Source organism: Tyto alba, unplaced genomic scaffold, assembly GCF_018691265.1.
Source record: "Tyto alba isolate M040663 unplaced genomic scaffold, T.alba_DEE_v4.0 Super-Scaffold_1, whole genome shotgun sequence".
NCBI lineage: Eukaryota > Metazoa > Chordata > Aves > Strigiformes > Tytonidae > Tyto > Tyto alba.
The window spans coordinates 2,864,212-2,887,304 of NW_024881261.1; the positions used below are offsets into that span (position 1 = coordinate 2,864,212).

General features: G+C 42.4%; 1 protein-coding gene across 6 annotated transcripts in view; it reads right to left on the minus strand.

Moving 5' to 3' along the window:
* Positions 1-476: 476 nt before the first annotated feature.
* The window catches only part of PTPRE (protein tyrosine phosphatase receptor type E), a 110,029-nt gene continuing 87,412 nt past the window's right edge, over positions 477-23,093 (minus strand). For all 6 annotated transcript variants that reach the window (XM_042786137.1, XM_042786095.1, XM_042785991.1 and 3 more), the window contains 11 exons: positions 22,926-23,045; positions 20,649-20,809; positions 17,409-17,544; positions 16,840-16,989; positions 14,499-14,592; positions 13,583-13,659; positions 12,640-12,774; positions 11,724-11,849; positions 9,920-10,080; positions 4,989-5,124; positions 477-3,559 (listed from right to left, as the gene is read on the minus strand). In XM_042786137.1, the coding sequence (XP_042642071.1) occupies positions 3,485-3,559; positions 4,989-5,124; positions 9,920-10,080; positions 11,724-11,849; positions 12,640-12,774; positions 13,583-13,659; positions 14,499-14,592; positions 16,840-16,989; positions 17,409-17,544; positions 20,649-20,809; positions 22,926-23,045 (1,371 nt within the window). In that variant the 3' untranslated portion in view covers positions 477-3,484. The remainder of the gene's footprint in view (positions 3,560-4,988; positions 5,125-9,919; positions 10,081-11,723; positions 11,850-12,639; positions 12,775-13,582; positions 13,660-14,498; positions 14,593-16,839; positions 16,990-17,408; positions 17,545-20,648; positions 20,810-22,925; positions 23,046-23,093) is intronic.

Here is a 23,093-nt window from a genome sequence, read left to right on the forward strand (position 1 = left end):
GAAAGCGCTGTTAACCACAGTAGGCTCTTGATTAACGACGGGCGACCTGGTTGAAAGTCAAGCTACTATTTTGTATCTTGTTGTGACACTGCAGTGTACCATGCTGCTATTAAAACGTGCGGTGGGTGAGCTCTCTCCCCTCCGCTGAACCTTCCCACCTGGTGAAATCCCGGCTCCCCCAGAGACCGAAACCCGCTCTTAGAAGACTCACAGGTCTTACTTATCAAGACAGTTTGGGCAGACCCAGCCTTGCGCTGGCCACCCGGAGCTTCTCTGCACTTTATATGCACAAAGCTTCAGTTCTGACATGAATTGGAATATTACTTCCAAATAGCTGCAGATAAGTACTGAAAAATTATTTATCTAGATAATGGATTTCAACTCTTTTAGAATACTTAATTCAAATGAACGCACGGTACAGGAATGAAATTAAAAGATTTAAAGAAAGTAATGCAGTTTGAGACTGAAAACAAAGCTCTGTTCTTGCATCAGAATGTATTAGATCTTGCAATTTGCATATACAAATAATTCAGCAACATTCACCGGCATTAAAAACACAGCAAGATGAAATTATAAACGTAATAAAAGAAAATAATAATAGCTGAAACTGTATAATACATACATATATTATAAAGATTTGACAAATTAAATACAATTTGGTTATACAGAAAAGTTTCAACAACTTTACATTAAAAATGGTACTCGGGAAATGAAAACATTTCAAAATACTGAACACAGGTGGTCAGGCTCATTTTAAAAGTTTAAAAAACCGATACGTAAAAATACCCTAAAAAACACTGGTAATTACAGTATGCATTCTTCGTTAAGGCCCAATTCAGCAAAGCACTTAAGGGATTGCTTCAGGAACAAAGAACCTATGGTACTTCAATGTTTCGTGGGATCGAGATGTAAAGCGAATGCTTAAATGCTTAGGTGAACTGGAACCTATCTTAACATGTGAAAAGGGACAGTCAAGTCACACAGTGACCAAAACCACATACAGATCAGAATGTACAACTTCTAATCGACTATTTGGTATTTTAAAGTAACTCCATGCAACACAGGAAAATTTAAAAGATAATTCGTAGATATCTAGATCAAGGTACAGCTCCCCGGTTACTACTGGCTAAACACGAGAGCCGGAAAGCAAGCTTTCCCGGTTATAAAAAAAGTCATGACGTAGCTCTATTTGCGACTTCTGAATTGTAAGGATTTCTGTTTCCTCCCCTCTATCTTAATCTAGCCAGAAGCCGAGCGCCCCCTTCGCATCTGAATTTCAGCCCAGCTCCACCCTGCTCCTCCTCGCCGCCCGAGCCCCGGCTTCGCGAGGCAACCTTTAATCCGAGCTTTTATTCTTGGGAGCCAAAAGGCTGGCCAACAGACAAACTTTTTTTTTTTTTTTTTTTTTTTTTTTTTTTTTTTTTCAAACGTAAGGGAAAAGTTTAGGACGATCCCGACGTCGGGACCTAACGGGAACATAAAACATGCCGCTTCGGAAAGCGGTGGGAATTTCTTGGTGTTGTTTTCTAGCATCATTTAACCTCTCTGAGTCTCCCTGTGCTACGAACGATCATACTGAAAACCTCACGGCACTGGTTTCCATAGCGAATTTATTTGATGGCTCGTGAAAATGGGATGAAACTTTAGCACGCAGCAGTAATGTAAACTTACTTCGCATCCGGCTCTGTTACTCAACACCTTCTGTGGCTTGAGTGTATCTTCTCAGAGACTAAATATTTGTCGTGAGTCGCTTTAAACAATTTTAAGTGCATAATTTACTGTACAAATAAATACAGAAGTGCAACGACGGGAAGACAAGAAGCAGTAAATGGCAGCGTTCAGAACAGCGTGCTTCGAAATTTCGAAACTGCGCCTTTCCCACTGGGTATGGAATGAAAGGCGAGGCACCACCACCCTCCCGCTTCCTTGCATTGTTACAGAGTATCGTGCTACTTGTTACCGGAAATGAAAAATGGTCCTGGGATAAAAATAGTGCAAGAACAATAGCAAAACCATCAGTGTAAGTTGCTCATTTTAAATAAGGCTTTTATGTTTGCATTGAAAAAACCCAACCAACTGGACAAGACAACTATTGCATATTCGTTATGTAATTAAAGTACATATTCGCATACTTTGTGCTCTTTAATTCATATATGCATTTTAAAGAGTGGAAAAGATAGGCTTTTGAATTATTCAACATTCGGACGCCCTGTGACTTTTGAATTTTCTAACCCCCAAGCATATCCTGGTCAGGGCTACAATAAAGACTTTTCAACTTTTTTTCACCAATTATATTATCAGTAGTATTTTCATTAAAAATATATCTATATACAGAATTCATATACCCCTTTTTGATAAAGGAATCATTCCTTTTTTGATAATATCTATGGGAGGGTAGGAACGTAGAGGAGCTTTTTGCTACAACACTTCATGTTGCTAGCTTTACGCTTAGTAAAACGTTTTATTCAAAATTTTAGCAAATACTGCTAATTATTCTGTTGAGTCGAATCAAAGAATAAGAGTTCATCTTTGTTTCTTTTGCCTTTTCTCAAATAAGTGGGAAATTATTCATGTGTACATAGAGAAGCTTTACATCCATTTCTGACAATGGCTATAAAGCCTCTTCACGTAGACAAGTTCAGGTGCCGCAAAATATACTCTTCTGCTATGCAAAATATTCTCAAAATAGTGGTAAACTCACATTATCGTCTTTCTAAATTGATTTAAGCTGGTGTAGTATTTAGGAAAGAACAAAATAAAAGGACTTTGAAAGCTCTATTAAATCAACCATTCACATCTGTATTTATACTGATTATATCTCACTGACAGTGGGACTCAAAATAGAACTGCCGTCAACCTGGAGGTTCTTAAAAACAGCCTTTAAAAGCAGTTATATTTTTCAGTTGGACTGTACATTATTACACATGAAGGGCCATAGTCTGATACCTTTATCATTAACTGCACTTCACTCGAACAGTCTCTGCCTTCAGCGAGACTATTTGTGAAATAAATTACAGGTAAGCACAAGCAGGTTATCAGAATGTGTCCCCAAATAAACATCTATTTTCGTAGTGAAGAAAGGCTTACGGCCCAAAGATGTTTAGTTTGAACATATGTACCACAATTCACTTTTTTTAATATGAAATCTAAATCATCTGTGTAAAGTTTCAAGAATTGGGAGATAGCATTCTTGATAAATATTTATAAGTGGAAAAATTCAAAGAAATAGACCCTCAAGAATTAATTTACTGTTATTTAGAATAAAGACTTCTATACCATCTCATAGTGATATACTGTATATGAACATTATACTTCGCTTTAGAAGATATTTATATTTAAGAAATAACTTTATACAGCAAATGCAACTTTGAGAGCAAACACAAGGTCATATTTACAGTAAAGTCAACAATCAAAATGACACGGAATAAATTAACAGCATATACAACTATTTATACAGAGAAATTAAAAAATAAGGCAGGAATTCTCATTTGAAATTAGCATAATCAGAAAATATGTCGATGAAATCTTGTACCACTCTGTAGCAGAATTCATACTGTTCCTGAAAAACAATAAAAAGGTATCAAAGTGTGCTTGGGGGGGATCGGAGAAAATCACACCTATGCAAATCCTAGTGCTAAATGCACCACGTTCTAACGACCAGGAGCTGAGGGTTGACCTGTTCTGATTTTTATGGATTTTTTTTTTTTTTTTTTCTTTCCATAAAAGCAGCAGTACCTAGTTCTTTGGTCAGATACAGGCTCATTGCCGCTCTGCAGCTAAGATGATCTCCTTAAGCTTTCCAGGTGCTAGTTCTTAAGCAGAAGAATGGATTCTCAGACCTGCCTTCTCATTTAAATCGAGCAGCTTATTGTGCCCGGCTCACCTGGAGCAGGTGACTCCTCCTGGGCACGCCCCAGGGGCCTGGCTGCTTGACTCCGGGCTCCATCTTCTGAGCTTTACAGCAAAACTGAGCGACAGCGTAACTTTAAACGTACAGGACATTTAAAACCCCTCTACATTCAGTTCTGTGGAACTGCAAAGGCTGTCAGCGATATATTTTGTTTTATACCCCGTCAGCCTGCCGGCTAGTCCTTGGCATCCTAGAGGTGGGACGCAGCCCGAGACGCCTTCGACATGATTTGCTGGATTGCAAAGTCTGTAGCAACACTGATAAGAAGTGGAACTGGCCTCTGGATTCACTCGTGCTGGAAAGCAGAGTTTAGCTGAAGCCTTTCCGCAGGCTCAGCTGGGAATAGCTGTGGCAATGACACCCTTAACTAATATTATTAAATCACAGTGCCGGAACCCCAAAAGAAATATTTCAGCCCTGTCTCAGCGTGACTGGGGATAATCCAGTTCTACTTCTTCAACCCCTTTCTTCCTATCTGTAGTACGGAGAAAACCTCTACCTGAAATAAGGTGTTCTGAGATAACTGTTTCTAAAGAAGTTTCAAATTACTGAAAGCTGTTATCAAAAAAAAAAAAAAAAAATCAGCATTTTTAGATATTTTCCCAAAACATAACTCTCAAAACTTCTTAATATTTATTCAGTAGGGAAAAGCGTCTGGACCAAGCCTCATGTATTCCTTACTGGTGACTTTAAAGAAGTCAAAGACATTTCTCCCTTTCAGTGATCAACTGCAAGCCAATTTAAGTCCAGACATTTTAAGGTAAGAAAGGGCAACGACTGATACAGAGCTTGAAACTCATTTACTTCATGTGTTTTGTCACCCACAACATGCAAAAGATTTTGGTTCAACTGTCCTAAAAGACACAGAACGTTCAGCCACATTGTATTTTCAGAAATGCTATTTAAAAAAAAAAAAAAAAAAAAAATCTGTGAAAATACAGATTTCTGATAATACCTTGTACATACACAGCCATCATACATTATTTATTTCAACCTGCAAAAAAATCCTTTGTTCTCCCACAAGAATATTTACAAACATATATCCTTTGACAAAGCTCCGGATTGTTAAATATCATACCAGTGTTTGCACCATATGTGGCCTTTGCAGTCTTAAGCTCTTCACAGCTTGAAATACATCTAAGAGCCCTTCAGCCTTCACTCGTTCCAGAATATTGCTGAGTGCTATGAAGGTCCCTGTTCTTCCAGCGCCAGCACTGCAATGGAAAGACATTTGCTCGACATACAGTATTATAAAAATGTTAAAAGAGAAATAATAGTGATGTAAAATAGCCAAATACTATTATTAGCCAACTTCTCGGGGTTTGTGCTTATTTTGTCACCTCAGCTCTGCTAGGAGGGAAGCCAGAATCAACAGAAATGAAGAGGGAGCCAGGCTGGAACCACTAAAGGCTCGTTAGGGACAGCTTCTGTACGCAAGCGGGAGGGAGATCCTGAGCTGGCAGGCGAAGCCTGAGACGCGGATAACGCGCTGGCAAAGCTGCCAACTCCAGCCGGCGTCCCTCTTCAGCAGAGGCAGCTCTCGGGGTTTATTCTTGATGCGGGAGAACCCAACCTTTAGGCTTTCAGTTGCAAAACTGGGTTAGAATGCAAAGCAGCGCTCTGTGATCAAACCCACATTTTTCCATTAGGCTGTGATTTACACTTGGGCACGGTGGACAGACACGAAAGCAGCGTTGTTATTTTATTACTCCAGAGCAATTGGATGGAAAATGTCCCACGATTCTAATAGCTTTTCAGATCTAAGCCATCTCTTCTCTAGTTGGAACTAGAACACCTTTAAGGTCCCTTCCAACCCAAACCATTCGATGATTCTCAGAGGTATTGATGTAAGGACAAACTAAACAAGACGACCCAGGAGGCTACACTACATACAAGAAACTAAAATTGACCGTTCTGCCTCGGTCTGGACTACCATAAATCACCTAATGTACTCCCAAGTAACTGCAATTTCTTTTGTTTCGGTGTGTTTGACTCAGTATATTTTGTCCTTATCTCTGTTTCAGATCGTGATGCCGTGGAACCAAAATATATTTCAGTCTTTGTTATCTGATTTATTATGCCTAACCCTAGAGCCAAAAAAAAAAAAAAAACAAAACCCCACATTTATTAAGGACGATTTGACACCAACAAAGCAGTGGCTGTGCACTGGAACACCGATAGCTTTGCTAGGGAATAGTTACTAAAAGCAGGATGGGATTGGGAAATCGGCAATCGGGGGTAAGACGGAGTGGCGGGTTCACTGGATTGCTGAATAAGCATAAACACAAAATACTTTATTAAATTGAACATTTTCATGTCTTTTAAGCATAAGTGGGTGAACTGTACTCACGTGTCATTGCTTCTATTTATTTCTTTCTAATACAAAAAACCTGATAAGCACAAGCCTGATGAAAAGATTAAGTGCAAATGCAGGTATCCTCAGCTGGGTACCTTAAAAGTCCCGTGGGAGGGAAAATGAACAGGTACAATGTATTAGATGTGTTATTCCCTTTAGACAATTACTTTTATCAGATTAAAAAGACAAATATAAAATCTAAAAGGGTTCAGATTCGTAATTAGCTAATCTCTAGTAGCTATTTGTGGCTTCTAGAGTAACCCGTGAGTGGTGCATTTCCAAGTAGGCCTACAACTGTCCAAAGATGAGGACACGAAGACATGAGTAACCCTGCACACACACACCATCACACACGTTGCTTACTCATTTATGCCCAGAAGAGGTTTATACTCCGTTTGTAAAGCTCCTTGTGCTAGGCTCCCTCTCCTTCTAAAAACAGGATTTTAGAAAATCCTTAAAGCCCACAGAAGATGTGTTTGTTTGTTTGGTTTTTTTTAATTAATTTAAGAATTTTTAGTATGGATGCATGGAAAACTAAGCTGCATTTGAAAAGCAGGAGAAAATACATATTGTGTCATGGGAACACAGTACTACTCTTTGCATACTCGCTTCTCTTTCTGCAATTCCCTTAAAATGAAAAGATAACTTTTAAAATTGACTCAAGCTTCATTTCTTGAGACGGAAAGTTCGAAGGGAAAAGGACACACAGCATGGGCAAAGACTTGGCAAAAGACAGAAGTAAGGGATCCCTAACTAACTTCTGTGGTTTATTAGCGTGGAAAGGAGGAGAGGTTGGAGAGAGGGAAAGCAGAGGTAGCCATGAACCACACAGAGGGCAGCTGCAGACACGCGCTGCAAGGGAAGGATTTAGAACCCATGGGCTCGAATTCTCTTGGCAACTCAGTTAGCAAAACCCTTCTAAACTATTTAGCGTTATGTCTTGATTCTACTTAAGCATCATCTTTTTGTGGCTCCTTAAACTGTTCGGAAATAGTTGGAAAAAACGAACAGAAGTTTTCATGGGTTCATGTGAACGTTCTGGAAAATCAGTTTTAGACTTGAAATGTGTTTACTTATTCATAAAGTTATATTCATTTATATTTTAAGACTCAAGTATGACTTGATGGAGAAGTTCAAGTAAGTCAAAAGCTGTGATGTCCAGACTGTCCAAGTAGGGACAGGGGGAAACTGTCAACATTAAAAATCCTAGAATACATCGTGTGGTTTGGGTCTTAATTTCTTGTTTAATGCATTTTGAAACGATGGCAGTAGATTTTTTTTAAAAAGCTAAGAAAAATGCATGCCAAATGATTGAGCTAAGGCTTCAGAGAGGCTGCAGGTCTAAAAGCTTGAAAAAGTAGCTGCAGTATATACCTCAGATAGTTCTTAGGTGTCTAACTTGTGCATCTCTTATTTTACTGGCCAGAACTCCCTGATATTTTCCCCACTTTAATTATCGTTTAGAACTGTAACAGCAGCATTTCAAAAGAAGTGGCTGTTAAAACGTGTCAAATGGCAGCATCCAACACAAAACCTCAGCACATCCACACGGCCCTGGAGCGCAGCCACCGAGGGCTGGGGGAACCCCCAGGCCCCCGGGGAAAATGTATGAAACCAGCAAAGAGCAAAACCCCGCCGAAGCGAGGAGGAGAACGTTTCAGCAATGAATATGCATTGGTACAAGATCACGTCCCAAACCACCGAGAAACCCGAGGCCCGGCCCAAGCTCCCGCCATCTCTTTGCTTCAACCGTGCGTGAAAAATGCCGGTGACATTGCAGACAGCCCGACACAAACCACAGCGCTCAGAGCCTGAGCCAGCACCTTCGGAACTCAAGTCAGAGCAAAATAAAAGTCAGAGACCAGCTGTAATACGCCCGTTCCTATTTCTAACTCTAGTAGCAAGCAGGCAGCTGCTTCTACCAAAATATTTCCAAATGGCCAGTGAGTTTTCTTCCCTGCAGGTGATGCTACAATAAAAACTTGAGCATCACATAAATTAATATAGGGTGTTTTTTTTTGTTTTTTTTTTTTTCTTTTTTTGGAGGAGAAAAGATAATCAGTTACTCATTCGAATCTCAAATCCTCAAAAATCAGTTGGATGTTCTCTGAAGCGCAGGACAAATCCAGAAGCAGCATCAGATTATCTCTCTGGCAAAAGGTTGGAGAAGCTTTTCCATGCAGTGGTCAGGCCTCTATCACAGGGCAGGTGCCAAGTGTTTCTCAGTAGCGGGTTCACAGGCAGGTAGAGAAAATATCACAATTACTAGAAGTTTTTAGGAGATAAAGATGCCAGGAACTTGACCTCCATGTATCGCTAGAAGACACCCAACGGTCCAGCAAAACCAGTTGATGTTGTACAACATGGCCAAGAGGAAAAGACTTGAGAGGCCAGTATTTAGAATTAATTAAAGAATCGATTGTTCAGGGCCATCAGTGACAAAACAATAATTGTTTTTTATGTCGTGGCTGAGCCTGCGAGCTTCAACCGGGAGAGAGACTCTCCCGCCGGGCCTACAGGGACCCAGCACAGAGGGCCCTGGCCTCCGAAAGCTCCTGGGTCCATCTGTCCATCTCCCAGAACAGGCCCAGGCAGTCCCCAGCAGAAAAGGTTTGTGCCAAAGGGTGACTTCTTGAGGTTAATAGCTGCTTCTTAAAAAAAAAAAAAACCAAAAACAACCCAAAACATCAGAACTTCTCCAGTGGGGGCTCTGAAACCCTGCCCGCCCCGCCCCTGGGTACTGTGAGCTTGACCTTGCATTGACCAGAAAAAAGAAAAAGCTTTATCGATTTATAAAATTTAAAATATTTTAAAACCAAAGTATGATTTGTGAATTAGGAAAAGGCAGAATACTAGTTTTATAACTACTTTTTTTTTTTTTTTTTAAATTAGCAGGTGTAGTATGGAAAGAGAAGAGACAAATTTAAAAGACTGATAAGAAACCCCACACTGAAAAATATAATTTGTAAAAAAACAGAAGCCCAATATATACCTTTTAAAAATGACAAAAAAAAAAAAAAAGACACAATAAAAATGTACAATTAAAAAGAAGCCCCCCAAAAAAACAAAAAGTGAACACCTGGCATAGGATGAAGAATACAGAAGCTACCTCTTAGCATTACTGTATTTTCTCTCTGCTTTCAGGAACAGGCGCATGTTTTTTGCCTTCAGCTGAGATTAGGGATATATTTTATTCTCCTGATAGCTTGTAAAAACCAACCGCACTTTGATCCTGATAGAACATTTGTGCTCTGTTTTGGTGGGGCCTTTTACCCATCACTACAACAAACCTACAGCTTTACTTCCCTAATCACAGCGTTTAGCAAAACTCGGGTGCAAGGCTACAACACCCCAAGTCAATAATGCGTTTGTTTGCTCCCAGGCACCAAGGTTACCGTCAGGGTGTTCACTTGGCTAATTTAGCAAAAAAAGTCAAAAATCCTTTATGCAATATATGCAATACTAGGTTTTCTTTTTCTCGTCTTTCTTAATTTTTATTTGGTTTGTTTTTTTTTTTTTTTTTTTGTTGTTTTTTTTTTTTTTTTTTAAAGGATGCAGGCCTTTGCAGAGGAGAACTGCTGTAAAAACAACCAAGCTGGAGAAAAAGCAAGCTGGTTCCTTAGCTACTGGCGGGAAGAAGCTGCGGCTCTTACCTGCAGTGCACGGTGATGGGGTGATTGCCCGTCTGCTGCTGCTGCTTTTGGACGGCTGCAATCAGGTCGATCATCCCTTTGCCTTCTGCAGGAATCCCGATTTCTGGCCACCCATGGAAATGGAACTGCCGAACGAGCCTGCTTTGCTTCTCCTGGTTACCCTGCGTGCAGGAAAACACCGGATTGATCCAGCTGTTACTTCACAACGCAAACACACTTCTTACCTTAAACATCTGTAGCATAACTTTTGCACCACTCTAGGAGAGGGGGCTATTTGCAGCCTGGTCCGTAATATATTGGTGACGCAGACCTGAGTGCTGTTTCTAAATTCCCCCCCCAACTATGCTGATAATTAACCCTCTACTTTTCCTTTTGCTTTGCACAGCTCTTTCCTCCGGGTACACTTAAAGGCTGTTCATCCCAGTGGCTGAAAGCTTTCACCACACACAGGCCGCTTCCAAAGTGCCACGAAAACAACCCAATTCACGAAATGCACTCCCCACCTTTGCACGCCACCACCTGCTACTTGGAAACTTAACAATTATTTGCCTCGTCTTTCTGCTTGCTGACCCAAAGCACGCTAAAAGTTCGAATCGGTGTTAAGACCATGCTGATGCAGTTAGCTCTGGCCAGGTTTGGACACACAAAGGCTTTTTGCTTCAACTACCCTGAAATTTTTTGCTTGCTGCTTCCCATGCTTGCATTATAATAGCGTACAGATGCAATATTAATATTCTGGCAATTTTTATGACATCGACCAGCTCCTGCAAGCCGCAGGGAGTTGAAAACACGAGGCCTCTGCTGATGTCAGGTGCTTTCAAACACAGGGAACGAGTTTGATGGGAAGTCTCTGGACACGGTTTTGTACTGGAAGCCTGGAAGGTTTCACCATTACGGGGAAAAGGGCTTGGTCAGTCCTGTCGTCCCAGCTCTGCAGGGGATCTTTGAAGGTAATAGCGCTTCAAATATCATCGCTGCGGTCTAGCTGGTCTCGGGCACAATACAACCCTTACTCTGATTTCTTAGATCTGCAGCAGCAAACACTTCTAACGATGCCACACGGTGGTGGAAAAACACTGCTGCTTGGATATCACCTGAAAGGCTGTTACTTGAAGTTTAAATAACTTTCCAGTGTGAAGTAAAGTCAACATGCTGGCAAGGACTCTGCTCTGTGAAGCACGGTGTGTATTCATGCCTAATCCACCACCCCTCTTCATAAAGAAACAGAGAGTACTTTGAAGTCCTTTTGCTTCGCATGTGACAACTATTAGAGTGCATAAATTATATGCAGTGCCGTAAGTAGTTAAATGAGTTATATTCTTAACTGCAAGAAATTTTTTTTGGTGGTTTTTCAAACAGAGCAATGCAAATCAGATCCTAAAGAAATGAAACCTTGAAGAGATGCATGCCCTGTAGCAGAGCAACATAAAAGAAGAGCTGGTAGGCAGAGGCAAGTACATGTGCTGTACAATGCTTCATAGGATTTAAAAATCTTGTATCAAATGTTCTGTTATTGATATGTGGGAAACGGGAGAAAATACAAGAATAACAGCAACAACAAAACATAAATAACCCTGCCAAAACCCACACCCCACTTTGACCAAGGACATGTTTTACTGACCAGAGTTTTCACAGAGCTTCAAGCAAAAACGTTTCATATAAGTTTCCTCTTGACTGAGACAGTGTCATCGTTGATTATAACCACATTTATCTTTAGACCGAATTCCAGTGTCTAAGTTAAATGATCATATTTGTAAAGGCCTTCAAATGCAAAAAACCCCCTCCTGTAATTTAAGAACATTACCTGATTGTATGAAACTACGAAGTCCCTTACACTTATGGCATCTAGCAGGCTGTCATTTTTGATTTCTACGGTTATCTCTCCGTGAGTCACAGAGCCCTCTGATGGCCAGTACTGGCAGCATTTTTCCTGCAAAAGCCAGAGAAAATTGTAAAAGTTCCTTGAGATTTTTTCCAGTTATCTACGTTGTCATGAATCTCTGATATAGGACGTGACATAAAGCATCATAAATGTGTTCTAAGCACTTTGCAATGAAAAGGCTAGTATCCAAGAATACATAATAAATTCTTTCTATAGTATAAACCATTAAGATGAGAAGGGCTTAGGAGTCACAGATAGCAAATTCTGCTTTAAAACAGAATTGAATCAAATAAGCGTCTCCTGAAAGCAATGGAATGTTGTCAAAAAGCCTCCCCCAAAAAAACCATTCTGCATCACTAAAACATCCTGGCTATAGCGCTGAACCCCAGACCTCCAAACCGCAGCGCCCCGAGGTAAACAGGACTCACTTCACCAGCGGAAGAGGCACCAGGAGAGGTTCAGAATAAGCCACTGGAGCTTCTACTGGCAGAACAGGGAAGTTTTCACAAAAGCTTTGTCCAGCTCTTCCCGAATCCCAAAGCACTGTCCCGCGCCAGGCATCCCCGTAACTTTGGTGCTTTTAATGCGAACTGGGCTCTTTTGCAAACGATACTTTTCATTCGGTGCTTTTGGTGGGTTTTCTGACAATTCAACCAAAAGCAGCAACAGTGGCCCCCCCCAAACAGCGAAGCAAGTGCTCATTTTAGGCAAGGCGAAAAAAACCTCGTAGCGGTAGAGTTTGCAGGCGGCAAACAGCTTATCTAACAGTACAGCTCTTCTTTTATAGGCGTGAACGGCAACCGCTTTGCTCCGGAGCCGGCGGCTGCGGGACACAAACCTGCTCCCTCTCCTGAACTTCTGTGAGCATAACGATGGTGTGGCACTTCCACTCCCACACCATCCGCCAGAAATCCTCCACCGTGTGCGGAAGCGGTCCCTGGGTGGCAATGAAGTAATCCTTCTGGCGATAGCCCTGCGGAGAAAGACCAGGACACCTTTACGGCGTGACACGGGGCTGCAAGCGGCGGGAGGTGGGAGGTGACGGTCGGAGAGGAGATGAAGGTCGGAAGGGATGAAATTCTGCAGTGATACGTAACGGAAAGGATTTTCCAATGAGATTGTAACAACTATTCGCTTTTCTGCGGAATTCACATTTAACTCAATTTTTGAGCTATATGGTCCTCTCTACACACTGAGGCCATCTTCACAGCCGTGGTTTCCACAAGCCTCAGTCACTAATGGGGTTTTACTCCTTAAGGATAGAATGAATGCTCATATTTCAATAAAAAGCAGACACAGTGGAGGTCGTTGCCCAGCTTCTCACAGGAAGCCGAGAAGACAGTTGGGAATTAATGCACATGTGGCCCGGTAAACCCTGGCTCCCAAATGCTGTGACAGCCTTTCCCCTCTCTGAATACGGAGTTTTCTTTTTCCTTTCCTCAGAAGAGCCCATATTTTCATCCGTTAACCTGAACGCAGATAAGGGAACGGCTGGATGTTGGCTGTATAGCTAACTTGTTTCGCTCCCCGTTTGTCAGAATTTAATAAAAGCCTTAGTTTACAAATCTAAGAACAAGAATGTTTAAATTACACACCCATTTAAGCTGAAATTGAAAACACCAGATACGAAATTTATTTGGAAACATTCATAAGCCAAACCGAAACAAAAAAGCTAATGTTCTTCACAAGCCCAGTTGATTGTATCTCTTTAAAAAAGCCTTATCAGCAACAGCAAAATACCTGACTTGCAATTTAAATACACGAACATTTTTTATACGTACATCTATGAAGGAAGCATTGATGTAGTCTGTATACTCTTGCCCTCTTTTCATCGACAGAATCACTCTATTGAAATCATCTGGAAAAAAAAGGAAGTCTAGTCTTACTTTTGCTAACTGCACGTCGACTGCGCCGCTATTACATTTGTGAAAGAACAGAAGCAACAAAATCTTTCATCTGAAAGCCAAAGAGTGTCTCAAAGATCTTATCCAGGATTTCCTAAGTGTGGGGAGGAGGGCGTCAGTTTTTTGGCTGTTGTTTTCCCAGTCACACCGGACACGGCCAGCAAGGCCTGAAACTTTCATTTTCAGGTGCAGACGTTCCAGTGCTGCTCCGGACCGCGCAAGGAATCACACAGAAAATACGTCGGTTTAAAAGGTGAAACTGCTGAATTATTTCATTCAGCCCTGAAAAATACCCGATCGTAATACATTTTACATTGCTAAAGTAAAAACCGATTCGTTCAGTTGTTTGCAGGCGCTTTAGAAGGGCTTTACACTTTATAAGGAGAGGATAGTGCTGTCTGTAAGTTCTCTAGAAACTTGAGAGCAGACATGTCTGCAGAGAGGACAACAAGACCAAGGGGATGGCTAATGGAATCACCCCAAAAAGAGTGTTCTAGCTAAAAATGAAGCAAACCCCAAAACTACCCCTTTGGACAGAAAAAAATGTTTTTGAAAGCGTCTGAATTTTACAGGCAGAGAAGTTAAAACTTTTTCTCTAAGACACGTGCAGTAGCTATTTGCAGAATTCCAGTTTCCACGTGGGGACGGGGCCTCTACCCTTGAGTTATCCCACCAGAGCTGCGCTCGGCTATGAGCTGGGCTGTTGTCAGCTTATAGCGTGCACTCACTACAGCCTTAGGATAATCAGGTATTTGTAGCACTTGTTTCTATATATAAAAAGCTGATCTCTTACATGGGATAATCTGGATGACTCTAGCTTTCTTCATGTTTGCTGGAAGATTGCCAGTTCTCATGTTTTCTTTCATTATTCGAACGTTTGTTAACTTCTGTAATAAAACACACAAATGAGGATGAGGACCCACTGGAACAGAAGCGGTTCTCGCTCACCGTATCCTGTACTCAGAAGGTTCCCAAGCGTCTTTATCAGGTACAAACCAGCGACACAGTCAAAGCCAGACTGACTCCTCACAAAAGCCACTTCATTGTCCTGCCTATAAAAATGAATTAGGAATAACAGGCATGTGATTTTTTTCATACTGATAAATATTTGAAGAAGCGGAACATACTCCCAAGGCGTATCAATAGAGTTGAAGGGCTGTAAAATGACAGCAGATTTTAACATTTTGGGTTTGTTTCTTTGTTTTTAAGACACTTTTGGACTGCCTGAGTGTGGCTTTCAGAAGCAAGGAGCACCCGTTCCCTTTGAAAAGGTCTAAGCTTCTTAAATTGGACATTTGGAAACTTACGTGTCATAAAATCAGCCACTTTTGAAAATAAGGCTTAATAAACATTAATTCCATTTTATTGGATTAACTGTATTATTTCCTTCCCAACCTTTTGGTAGGCAGAGGCAGGCTGACCACCACATCCACCACCATCTGCCCCGGCCAGCCGGGCGCTGCACTAACAGCCTTTTCACTTCCACATTGTTCTCAAATGCTTAAAAAAAAAAAGTTCTCTTTTACAGACTCCCTCCGTGATCAGAACACGAACTGAATTCATATTCGTTTCATTCCTATTACGATTATTACAATCTTCTGGCATAATAAGGTCGCACGAGTTTACGGGGCAGCTCTGCACCAAATCCTGCAACTTGGCTCTATACCTTTTCAAGCTTTTGCTAGAGAAAGGACCAATATTCTTTAGTATTTCTTCAGTTTGTGCTGACAGCATTCCCAGGACGCAGAAGACAAACACTGCCCTGGCCCTGACAATTTTTTTTTTTTTTTTATAGTATAGATTACACACGGCCGGATTGTGCAAGGTAACACAACAATAACAGCCGGCTGCCGCCGGCGTGGGACTTACCAGGAAAAGATCATAGTTACACCGTTGCATTTCAGCAACTATTTAACAGAAATTCAAGTGAAATGAAAAATAATTTCATTTTCAAATGGCAAGCGGATTTTCAGGCATGTATTTGCCAGGTGCTGAGTTGCAGGAGCGTGTCTCAATTCTAGCAAAATCTCTAGTCCCGGCAACAAACTATTAAAAAGAAGCCCCTGCCCTCTGAGAAATCACTTTCTGGCCACTCTGAAACACTGTGTTGGAGGGGCTTTACGTCAGAGTCTCTCACACCGGTCACAGCACGGCTCTACTCTCTGTCGGCGCAGGTGGGCTCAGTGCTCCTGGGCCGTCTAAATGCTTCTCAGAACACAGAACAGAATTAAACGCGGCTCTCTTGCGCTTTAATGCAGCCTTGCTGGCACAGTGGACAGCAAAAACAAATTTAGGAATTCAGGGAAAAAGGAGAATAACTTGTTGGTTTTATGTGCTTCCTTCCCTCAGACAGACCAGTACTTCTGATTTTTGACCTTGTTGCTACGTCAGGCTTCTTTTTAAATAATTTTCTTTTTCCAGTTCCCAATTTCAGATTAAATTAATCCTTCAAATGAAAGAGAGAGCTCCCGTTAACACCTATAATGTTATTTAATGCTTTAGACCTGTATATAGCATAAATATTCTAGCGTAGCAGAAGTCATGGAAAAGTTCTAACTATTTCCTCAGGACAATACAGTCTATTTTAAAAAATGATCACAGCCAGTGTGGTTGCTTTCGGCATTTTGGGTTTCTCCGCTAAACAGAAATGTTTTGGTATTTTTTTTCTTTTTTTTTTTTTTTTTTTTCCCTGACAGGCCTGGATATTCAGCACAAGATGTGTAAATCCTCTGCAATTCTCTCTGCTGTCAGTCATCACGGAGTTAACGAACCTGCTGAGATGCAAATTAGGCGCATGTAATCCAGCTCCCTCCTTCCAGCATTATCTGATCTGGCATCTAGTACCCGACTGAAAGAATAATTCCATTTTTCTTTTATAAACAAACAGAGAGCATATAGGAAAGGGTCTGTGAAACGCTGCAGCTCTGAGTGAGTATTTGCAGGAGAGGATGTTCGGCAGGGCCCCGCTCACCGCCTCCGCCGGACCCATGTGCAGCAAGCACAAAATAAAACAAGTAGTTCTGTTTTGACGGGCCTTTTCTTTTAAGGTTACGCTTTTCCTGCTTTTGAAGTATCTTTTTGGCTTAAATGTTTCCACACTTAGAAATCCTATGGCAAAGGACTTTCATACTTACTTTAAATTCTTCTTCTAGCCCTATTTTGACAAGGTTTGGCGCCGCGTTGTGTGAAGTTTGGAGATGTTTTTCTAAGGATGACACATCTAGCTCCGTGTCACCGTAGAGGTAGTATTCGAGTAAGGCTTGATAAATGAAGGAGTATTGCATCTGGAACCAACAGAAACCAGCCATATAAACATACTGCAAAGCGAGGGAGCGAAACGATCAAATCTGGCACTTTCATTTATCTCGTTTTGCCTACCATCTGCTACTTCTCAAAATACACCTTCAGCTAAACCAGTTCCCCTGCTACAGCACTGACATGCTCTAAATTCCACTCTCTTGCACGCAGGGAAACCTGGGCGTGATACCTGAAGGCAACGTGCCTTACGGTGGTCTCACAGCCCTAACGTGCCTCTGTCTTCTTCCCCAAATCATCTTTCCACTGGGCTTTTGTTCATTTTCCACCCATCCAGGTGTGCAACAGACTGGGACGTGCCGGGATGCACACCAGCGTGGAAATACAGAGGCAGAGTCTTCTTCGACTGCAAAAAGTTGTAATTTCTAACCGATGCAAGTCCACTTACGTCGGTCTGAACCATCTGCGGACGCTGATTACGGATTCTTGAAACAAACTCAAAAACGTCAACTTTCTGTTCCGCGTGCATCATGTCGATCATGGCATCGATAACGATAAACGTGCCGGTGCGACCCACGCCAGCGCTTGAAAAGGAAACACAAACAAACAGAAAGGGTTCTATGGAGCTACCAGCTCTGCAGGAAGCGCTACAGCAATGACACGGGTAGAACTTACGCCCTTTATACTGGACTGAAATACTCACTGTGATACAAACCTTCATTTTTTTGTTTTAACACCAAGAGCAAAAAAAGGCTCGCGTGTAAGTTTTTAACATGAAAAGTCACTTCAGCGTATCAGAAATTATGACATCAGAGTTATTTAGAAAAGAAATTTGGAAAAAAAAAAAATCTGCTTGACCAGCTATAATAATTCAGTCTAAGACAAAATTTTAAATACTTTTTCTTAATTCTTAGCTCTTTTCTGCATGGTTGCTGTCACATGCTACTCCGCTAATAGCTATCTGTTACAAATTCTACACTTCCTAACACTGCCATCCCAAAAAATATATATTTTTTTTTAAATATCCTTCATCAGCCACGAGAGGGAGCACAACCATTATAAATTACACACCACCCCAGCGACTTTCAGCTCTTCCCTTCAGAGGAAAAGGGCATGGCATCCTGTGCTAGGCGTTAATAGCTCTCCTTTAACCTTCTGTTAGCTTGCTTTGTACAGCAACTGCTGTAACGTCCACAAACACCCGAGACACGACCAAAATCTCTGCCCTTATCCCAGCCTGCTCAAAGACACAGATCCACTTTCAGCAAGCAGACATCAGGTTTTAAGTAACCGCAAAAAAAAAAAAAAAATATATATATATATATATGATTGAGTGCATAATAGGACTCAGTTCATAGGTCCACTGAGATACTTTTAACGGCAGACGCCCCGCGGAACCGGAGCCCCCCGAGCCCCCCAGTTCCAGAGGGTGGGAGGGACTCCGGAGATGGGCAGACCCACCACCAAAACTTCACACAGCTTCTCCAGGGTGAGCGAGCCCGCCGGAGCCCCCTGCCTCCAAACCCCTTTGTGTTTAATCGCGGGTTGGGCAGGTTCCCCTCCCTCCTCGCCCAGCCCAGCACTCCCACCCACCGGCCCCCTCTGGGGCCACTGACCGCGGCTCTTCCACCCCACGGCGGCCAAGGCTCCCGGCCCTCTCACTTCCTTTCGCCCACTCCTGACCTCTGCCACCGCCGATAAGCCCACCTCGAGTCCTGCTGCCTTGACTCTGGGTTTACAGAGACCTTCCTCCTCCTGACGTGTCCTGGAAACCACCCCCGGGCATCGCCTGCGCACGCTTGTCCTGCATTCTCGGTCCTCTAAGCTTTCACCCAGCCGAGCCCACGCTCATCTTCCTCACTTCTCTTCCCCTTTACCGATAGGATCTCTTTTTACACATCCCTGTTCCCTCCCCGGGGCCTCTGCCCCAGGGTTACCTCACTTCAGATCAGCGTTTAATTCAACCCTTCCAGGTTCCTGCTAAAGCTGATAATTCCACCAACCTCGCCGTTTCCCTCGGAAGTTCCCTGATTTTATTCATCCTTAACTCACTCTAGGGTACCCCTTACGCAGCTACTCCTCAGTGTAGCTCTCTGCTCACTGAAAAAATGTATTTCTGAAAACTTGTGGAAAAAAAAAGAATTGGCAGAAAAATCCTGCTTCCCCCCCCCCCCATCTTATCTTCACTTCCAAATGCTAAGTTAGTGTTTAATTAACTTCCAAAAGATTCCAGCTGAGCAGCTTTTGTCAGAATGACCGTGGGATATTCTTATAAAAGCTCACTAAAAATGGATGGTTACTCACTATCGATGAGTTTCCCTTTCCTTTCTTCAACAATTCAACAGTGTCATATCCTGAACTGTAACGGAAATTAAGTGTCACCTCTCTCGTTCTTTATTTCTAACGCAGGCTAAAGTATTGCACTGGCCCTCAGCACCGACACCTAACAGTGTCACTGCATTCTGCTGGACCATTATATTTAAATCTTTGCAGATTTTTATGAAGGTATTTTATATTTTCCTGTCTTTTTGTCTCTACTTCTGCTGATTAGACTAACTACAGAATTTCCTGCTGGTGCAAAATAAAGCTCAAGCCCCCTATGAATCTCTGCCGAACATCATGGCAAAAGACTATAAAAATATTGTGTGTTTCAGGAAATACTATGTGAGATGACTAAAAACTTTTTCCATTTAGTGCTTTTCTTTAAGCCTCTTATGTATGACACCTGGGAGAGAAGATGAATCCTAGCAAGGCAAGATTTTGGATGGAAGCGAAGAAACAAAAAGGCTGTCTTGGTCAGGACAAACACGCAATTTTCCACTAGTCCACACTTCAAGGACTCTTGGAGAGTATTTCTAGATTTCTGACACAAGCAAGAGAAAAACAAACAAATGCATGAATCTACAACCATTTCCTTAAAAACAAGACCCAGGAAGACAAAGCTGCTGCTCTTTTCTTTTTATTCTAACCTCGCAATGATAACTGCTCCTGAAAAGACACTTCTTCCTCAGTTGTGAGCTCACAGTTGCTATAGAGATTGCAATTATTCTTTTAAAACTGATTCGGAGTTTGTTTGTGGTTTCATTAACATAAGATTTCCAACAGTTTAGCACGAGCCTTTAACAGCCCGACGTTCATGTGTGTGTGACCGAGTGAGTGGGAATATGTTCCCTATTGGTATGCAGGACATTTTTCAAATTACAGCGTTTAAGTCTCTTAAATGCAAGCCTTTATTCAAAACTTTCTAGGCATTTAGTGGATAATTTACATAGGAAACCGCAATTTTATTGTGGGAGAAGTGGGGGATGAATTCTCAGAGGAGCGTTTAGTGGCAAAGGTCACAGATTTGTATTACAAGTCTGTTTTTCTGACAAAGAACATATTTATACCAAACACTGGGTATCACTCATGGATTTAAAAAACCCCAACAAAACAACAGCTTCTGTTTGAATGTTAAAGTGACAGCAAAGACAGATCTTTTGAAATTGTTCTTACCCTGGGCTCTCAAGAAACTCAGCATATTATTGCCCTTTAGATATATAAATATGGAAGTAAATATATATATATATACACATACACACACACACAGACTTCATAGCCTAGGAATAGAAGATTAAAATTTAGCCATGATATTATACACGTAACTCTAGGCCAAGCTAAGAAAATGGCTTGAAGAGCACATACATACCTACAGTGAACCACAATTGGTCCAGCATGGGCAGAATTCAACGTTTTCACTTTTTTCAGGAATTTCAGCATCCCAATAGGTGTGAAAGGCACCCCGAAATCAGGCCAGCTGGTAAAGTGAAGCTGCGTAACGAGCCTCGGAGCTTTACAACCGTCATGGAGCTGCAGGGAACACAGAGACTCTGACTTTGACGTTTCATTTTTCATGCAAAACATTTCTCGTAAACAAACTTCTGCAGTTATTTATGACTTTAACTCCTGCAACACTTAGAGCCTGACTCAAGGATTAGCAGTTTACAGTGTATGTAAAATACAAACACGGAGTAAAATTACCATATCTTACTAAAATGCATCTTTGCAGTGAAAACTGGAATAGTCCCAGGATAGGATTTCAAAGAACAAGGCTCAGAGTTTATGTTAATAATGGATCAAGTCTTAAGTCCTTTTTCACTTATAAAAATCCTCACAGCACTTCCTTTAGCAGCCTCAGATAAAACTCACAAAATTCAGTCTAAACATTCAGGATCTGCATCGCTAGGAGATGCCAAATGCCAGCTTTTGTCCTATCATGTATAAAAATGAAAGAAGAGCTGCACCTCTAATGGCCAGCTACTGACAGGTTCATGATGTGACCTACTCCTCAAGGATAAAAGAGAAGATACTACAGAAGCAATGACAGCAGAGCTCAGCATCGTTTCATCCGAATTCACAAACCACAACCCACCCTTAAGGTTAGGAGGCGTATGTGTCTCACAAGCTTTCGGTCTGCTAGCCAGGGTCAAGGCTTTCAGACTGGAGGAAGCCAATTCATAGAATCATAGTTTGGGTTGGAAGAGACCTTAAAGATCATCCAGTGCCACCCCCTGCCCTGGGCAGGGCCCCCTTCCCCCAGCCCAGGGGGCTCCCAGCCCCGTCCAACCTGGCCTTGAACCCTTCCAGGGAGGGGGCAGCCACAGCTGCTCTGGGCACCCTGGGCCAGCGCCTCACCCCCAAAACAGGGAACAATTTCTGCCTTAGAGCTCACCTAAATCTGCCCTCTGCCAGTTTAATCCTGTCACCCCTCGTCCTGTTCCCACCCCCTGACCCAGAGCCCCCCCCCCCCTCCTGTCCCCCCTTTAAGCCCTGGGAGGCCGCTCGAAGGGCTCCCCGGAGCCTTCTCTTCTCCAGGCTGAACCCCCCCAACTCTCTCAGCCCGGCCCCCCAGGGGAGCTGCTCCAGCCCCCCCAGCATCTCCGTGGCCTCCTCTGGCCCCGCTCGAGCAGGTCTATGCTCAATGTGTCAGCAGGTCAGTTGGTTTTGTAAGGTTGCCTTGTCTCCACCAATGGATAACCAAACCCTACCTACTCAGCAGAGATTAACAACCAAAAAGCAGCTGGGTCCACTCATAAACTTTCCAGCCCTTCATCTTATCCACAGGATGTACATCTCTGGTACCATTCCTTCTTTCCCATTATGCTCTCTAAGCACAGTTTCTCTGAGCATTTTTATCAGCGATGCCTTATCAGCTATCACCAGTCATACCAAAGTGATCTCTCCACACTACATCAGCACAGACCGTTCCACAGGTCGCAATCTGTAACTAATGCTGAATGAACCCACCCATACTTTGAGGGGTGTTGAGCCCTCCACATAGTTCCACACCGCTACAGGTAGTTTATCACCTCTCACCAGCTCATATTGTCTTCAATCTGAATTCGACAGTCATCACATTACAAGCAGAGCAGCCCTCCCTTTGGGGGGTGAGGATCCCTAGCAATTTGCTCCCATACAAGGTTACGCACTGTGGACAAGAGCAAAGTCACCCCCCCCACCGTCTCTGTTGTGCTCCAAAGCTTTAACTTGTGCCGGTGGCCAAGGATACAACAGAAATCAAGCTGCAACGCTGGCTGATGTCGGCCAGCTGATATCCACAGACTACTCCAAATACTCAAACACATCCAGATTCACTCATTTATCTAGGCGATTTGTCCCGAAAAAGGTCCAGACACCGCTCCTGTGCTCCCTCCCTGACAGTCACAAGGAATGATTTTCTGTGGCCCTTGGCTACCGGTCAAGGAGAAACTGAGCAGAAGCTCTTGCAAAACATGAAAAGTCCCGGATGCTGTACGTGCTGACCTGCAGAGCTTGCCTCCCTGCTTAGGAGAGGAGCCACACCCTTCTTGATTTGCAAATATATTTAACTAATTTCCCGACTTTCTTTTAAGCAAATAGTTGACATTGCAACAGTCGGCTTTAAAAATTAAAACGGAGACCCCGCAAGAGCTCTACTGTTACTCACCGACTGAACGCAGAACTTGCGGATGGTGTAGTCCACCAGAACTATGCAATCTTCCACTGACACGCGGATATTTCCGTAAGTCCAGCACCCTTGGTCAGGCCAATACTGATAACATTTTTCCTGTGCAAACACAGAGGGAGTTTTGTAACCCTAAATCTGCTTTCACTG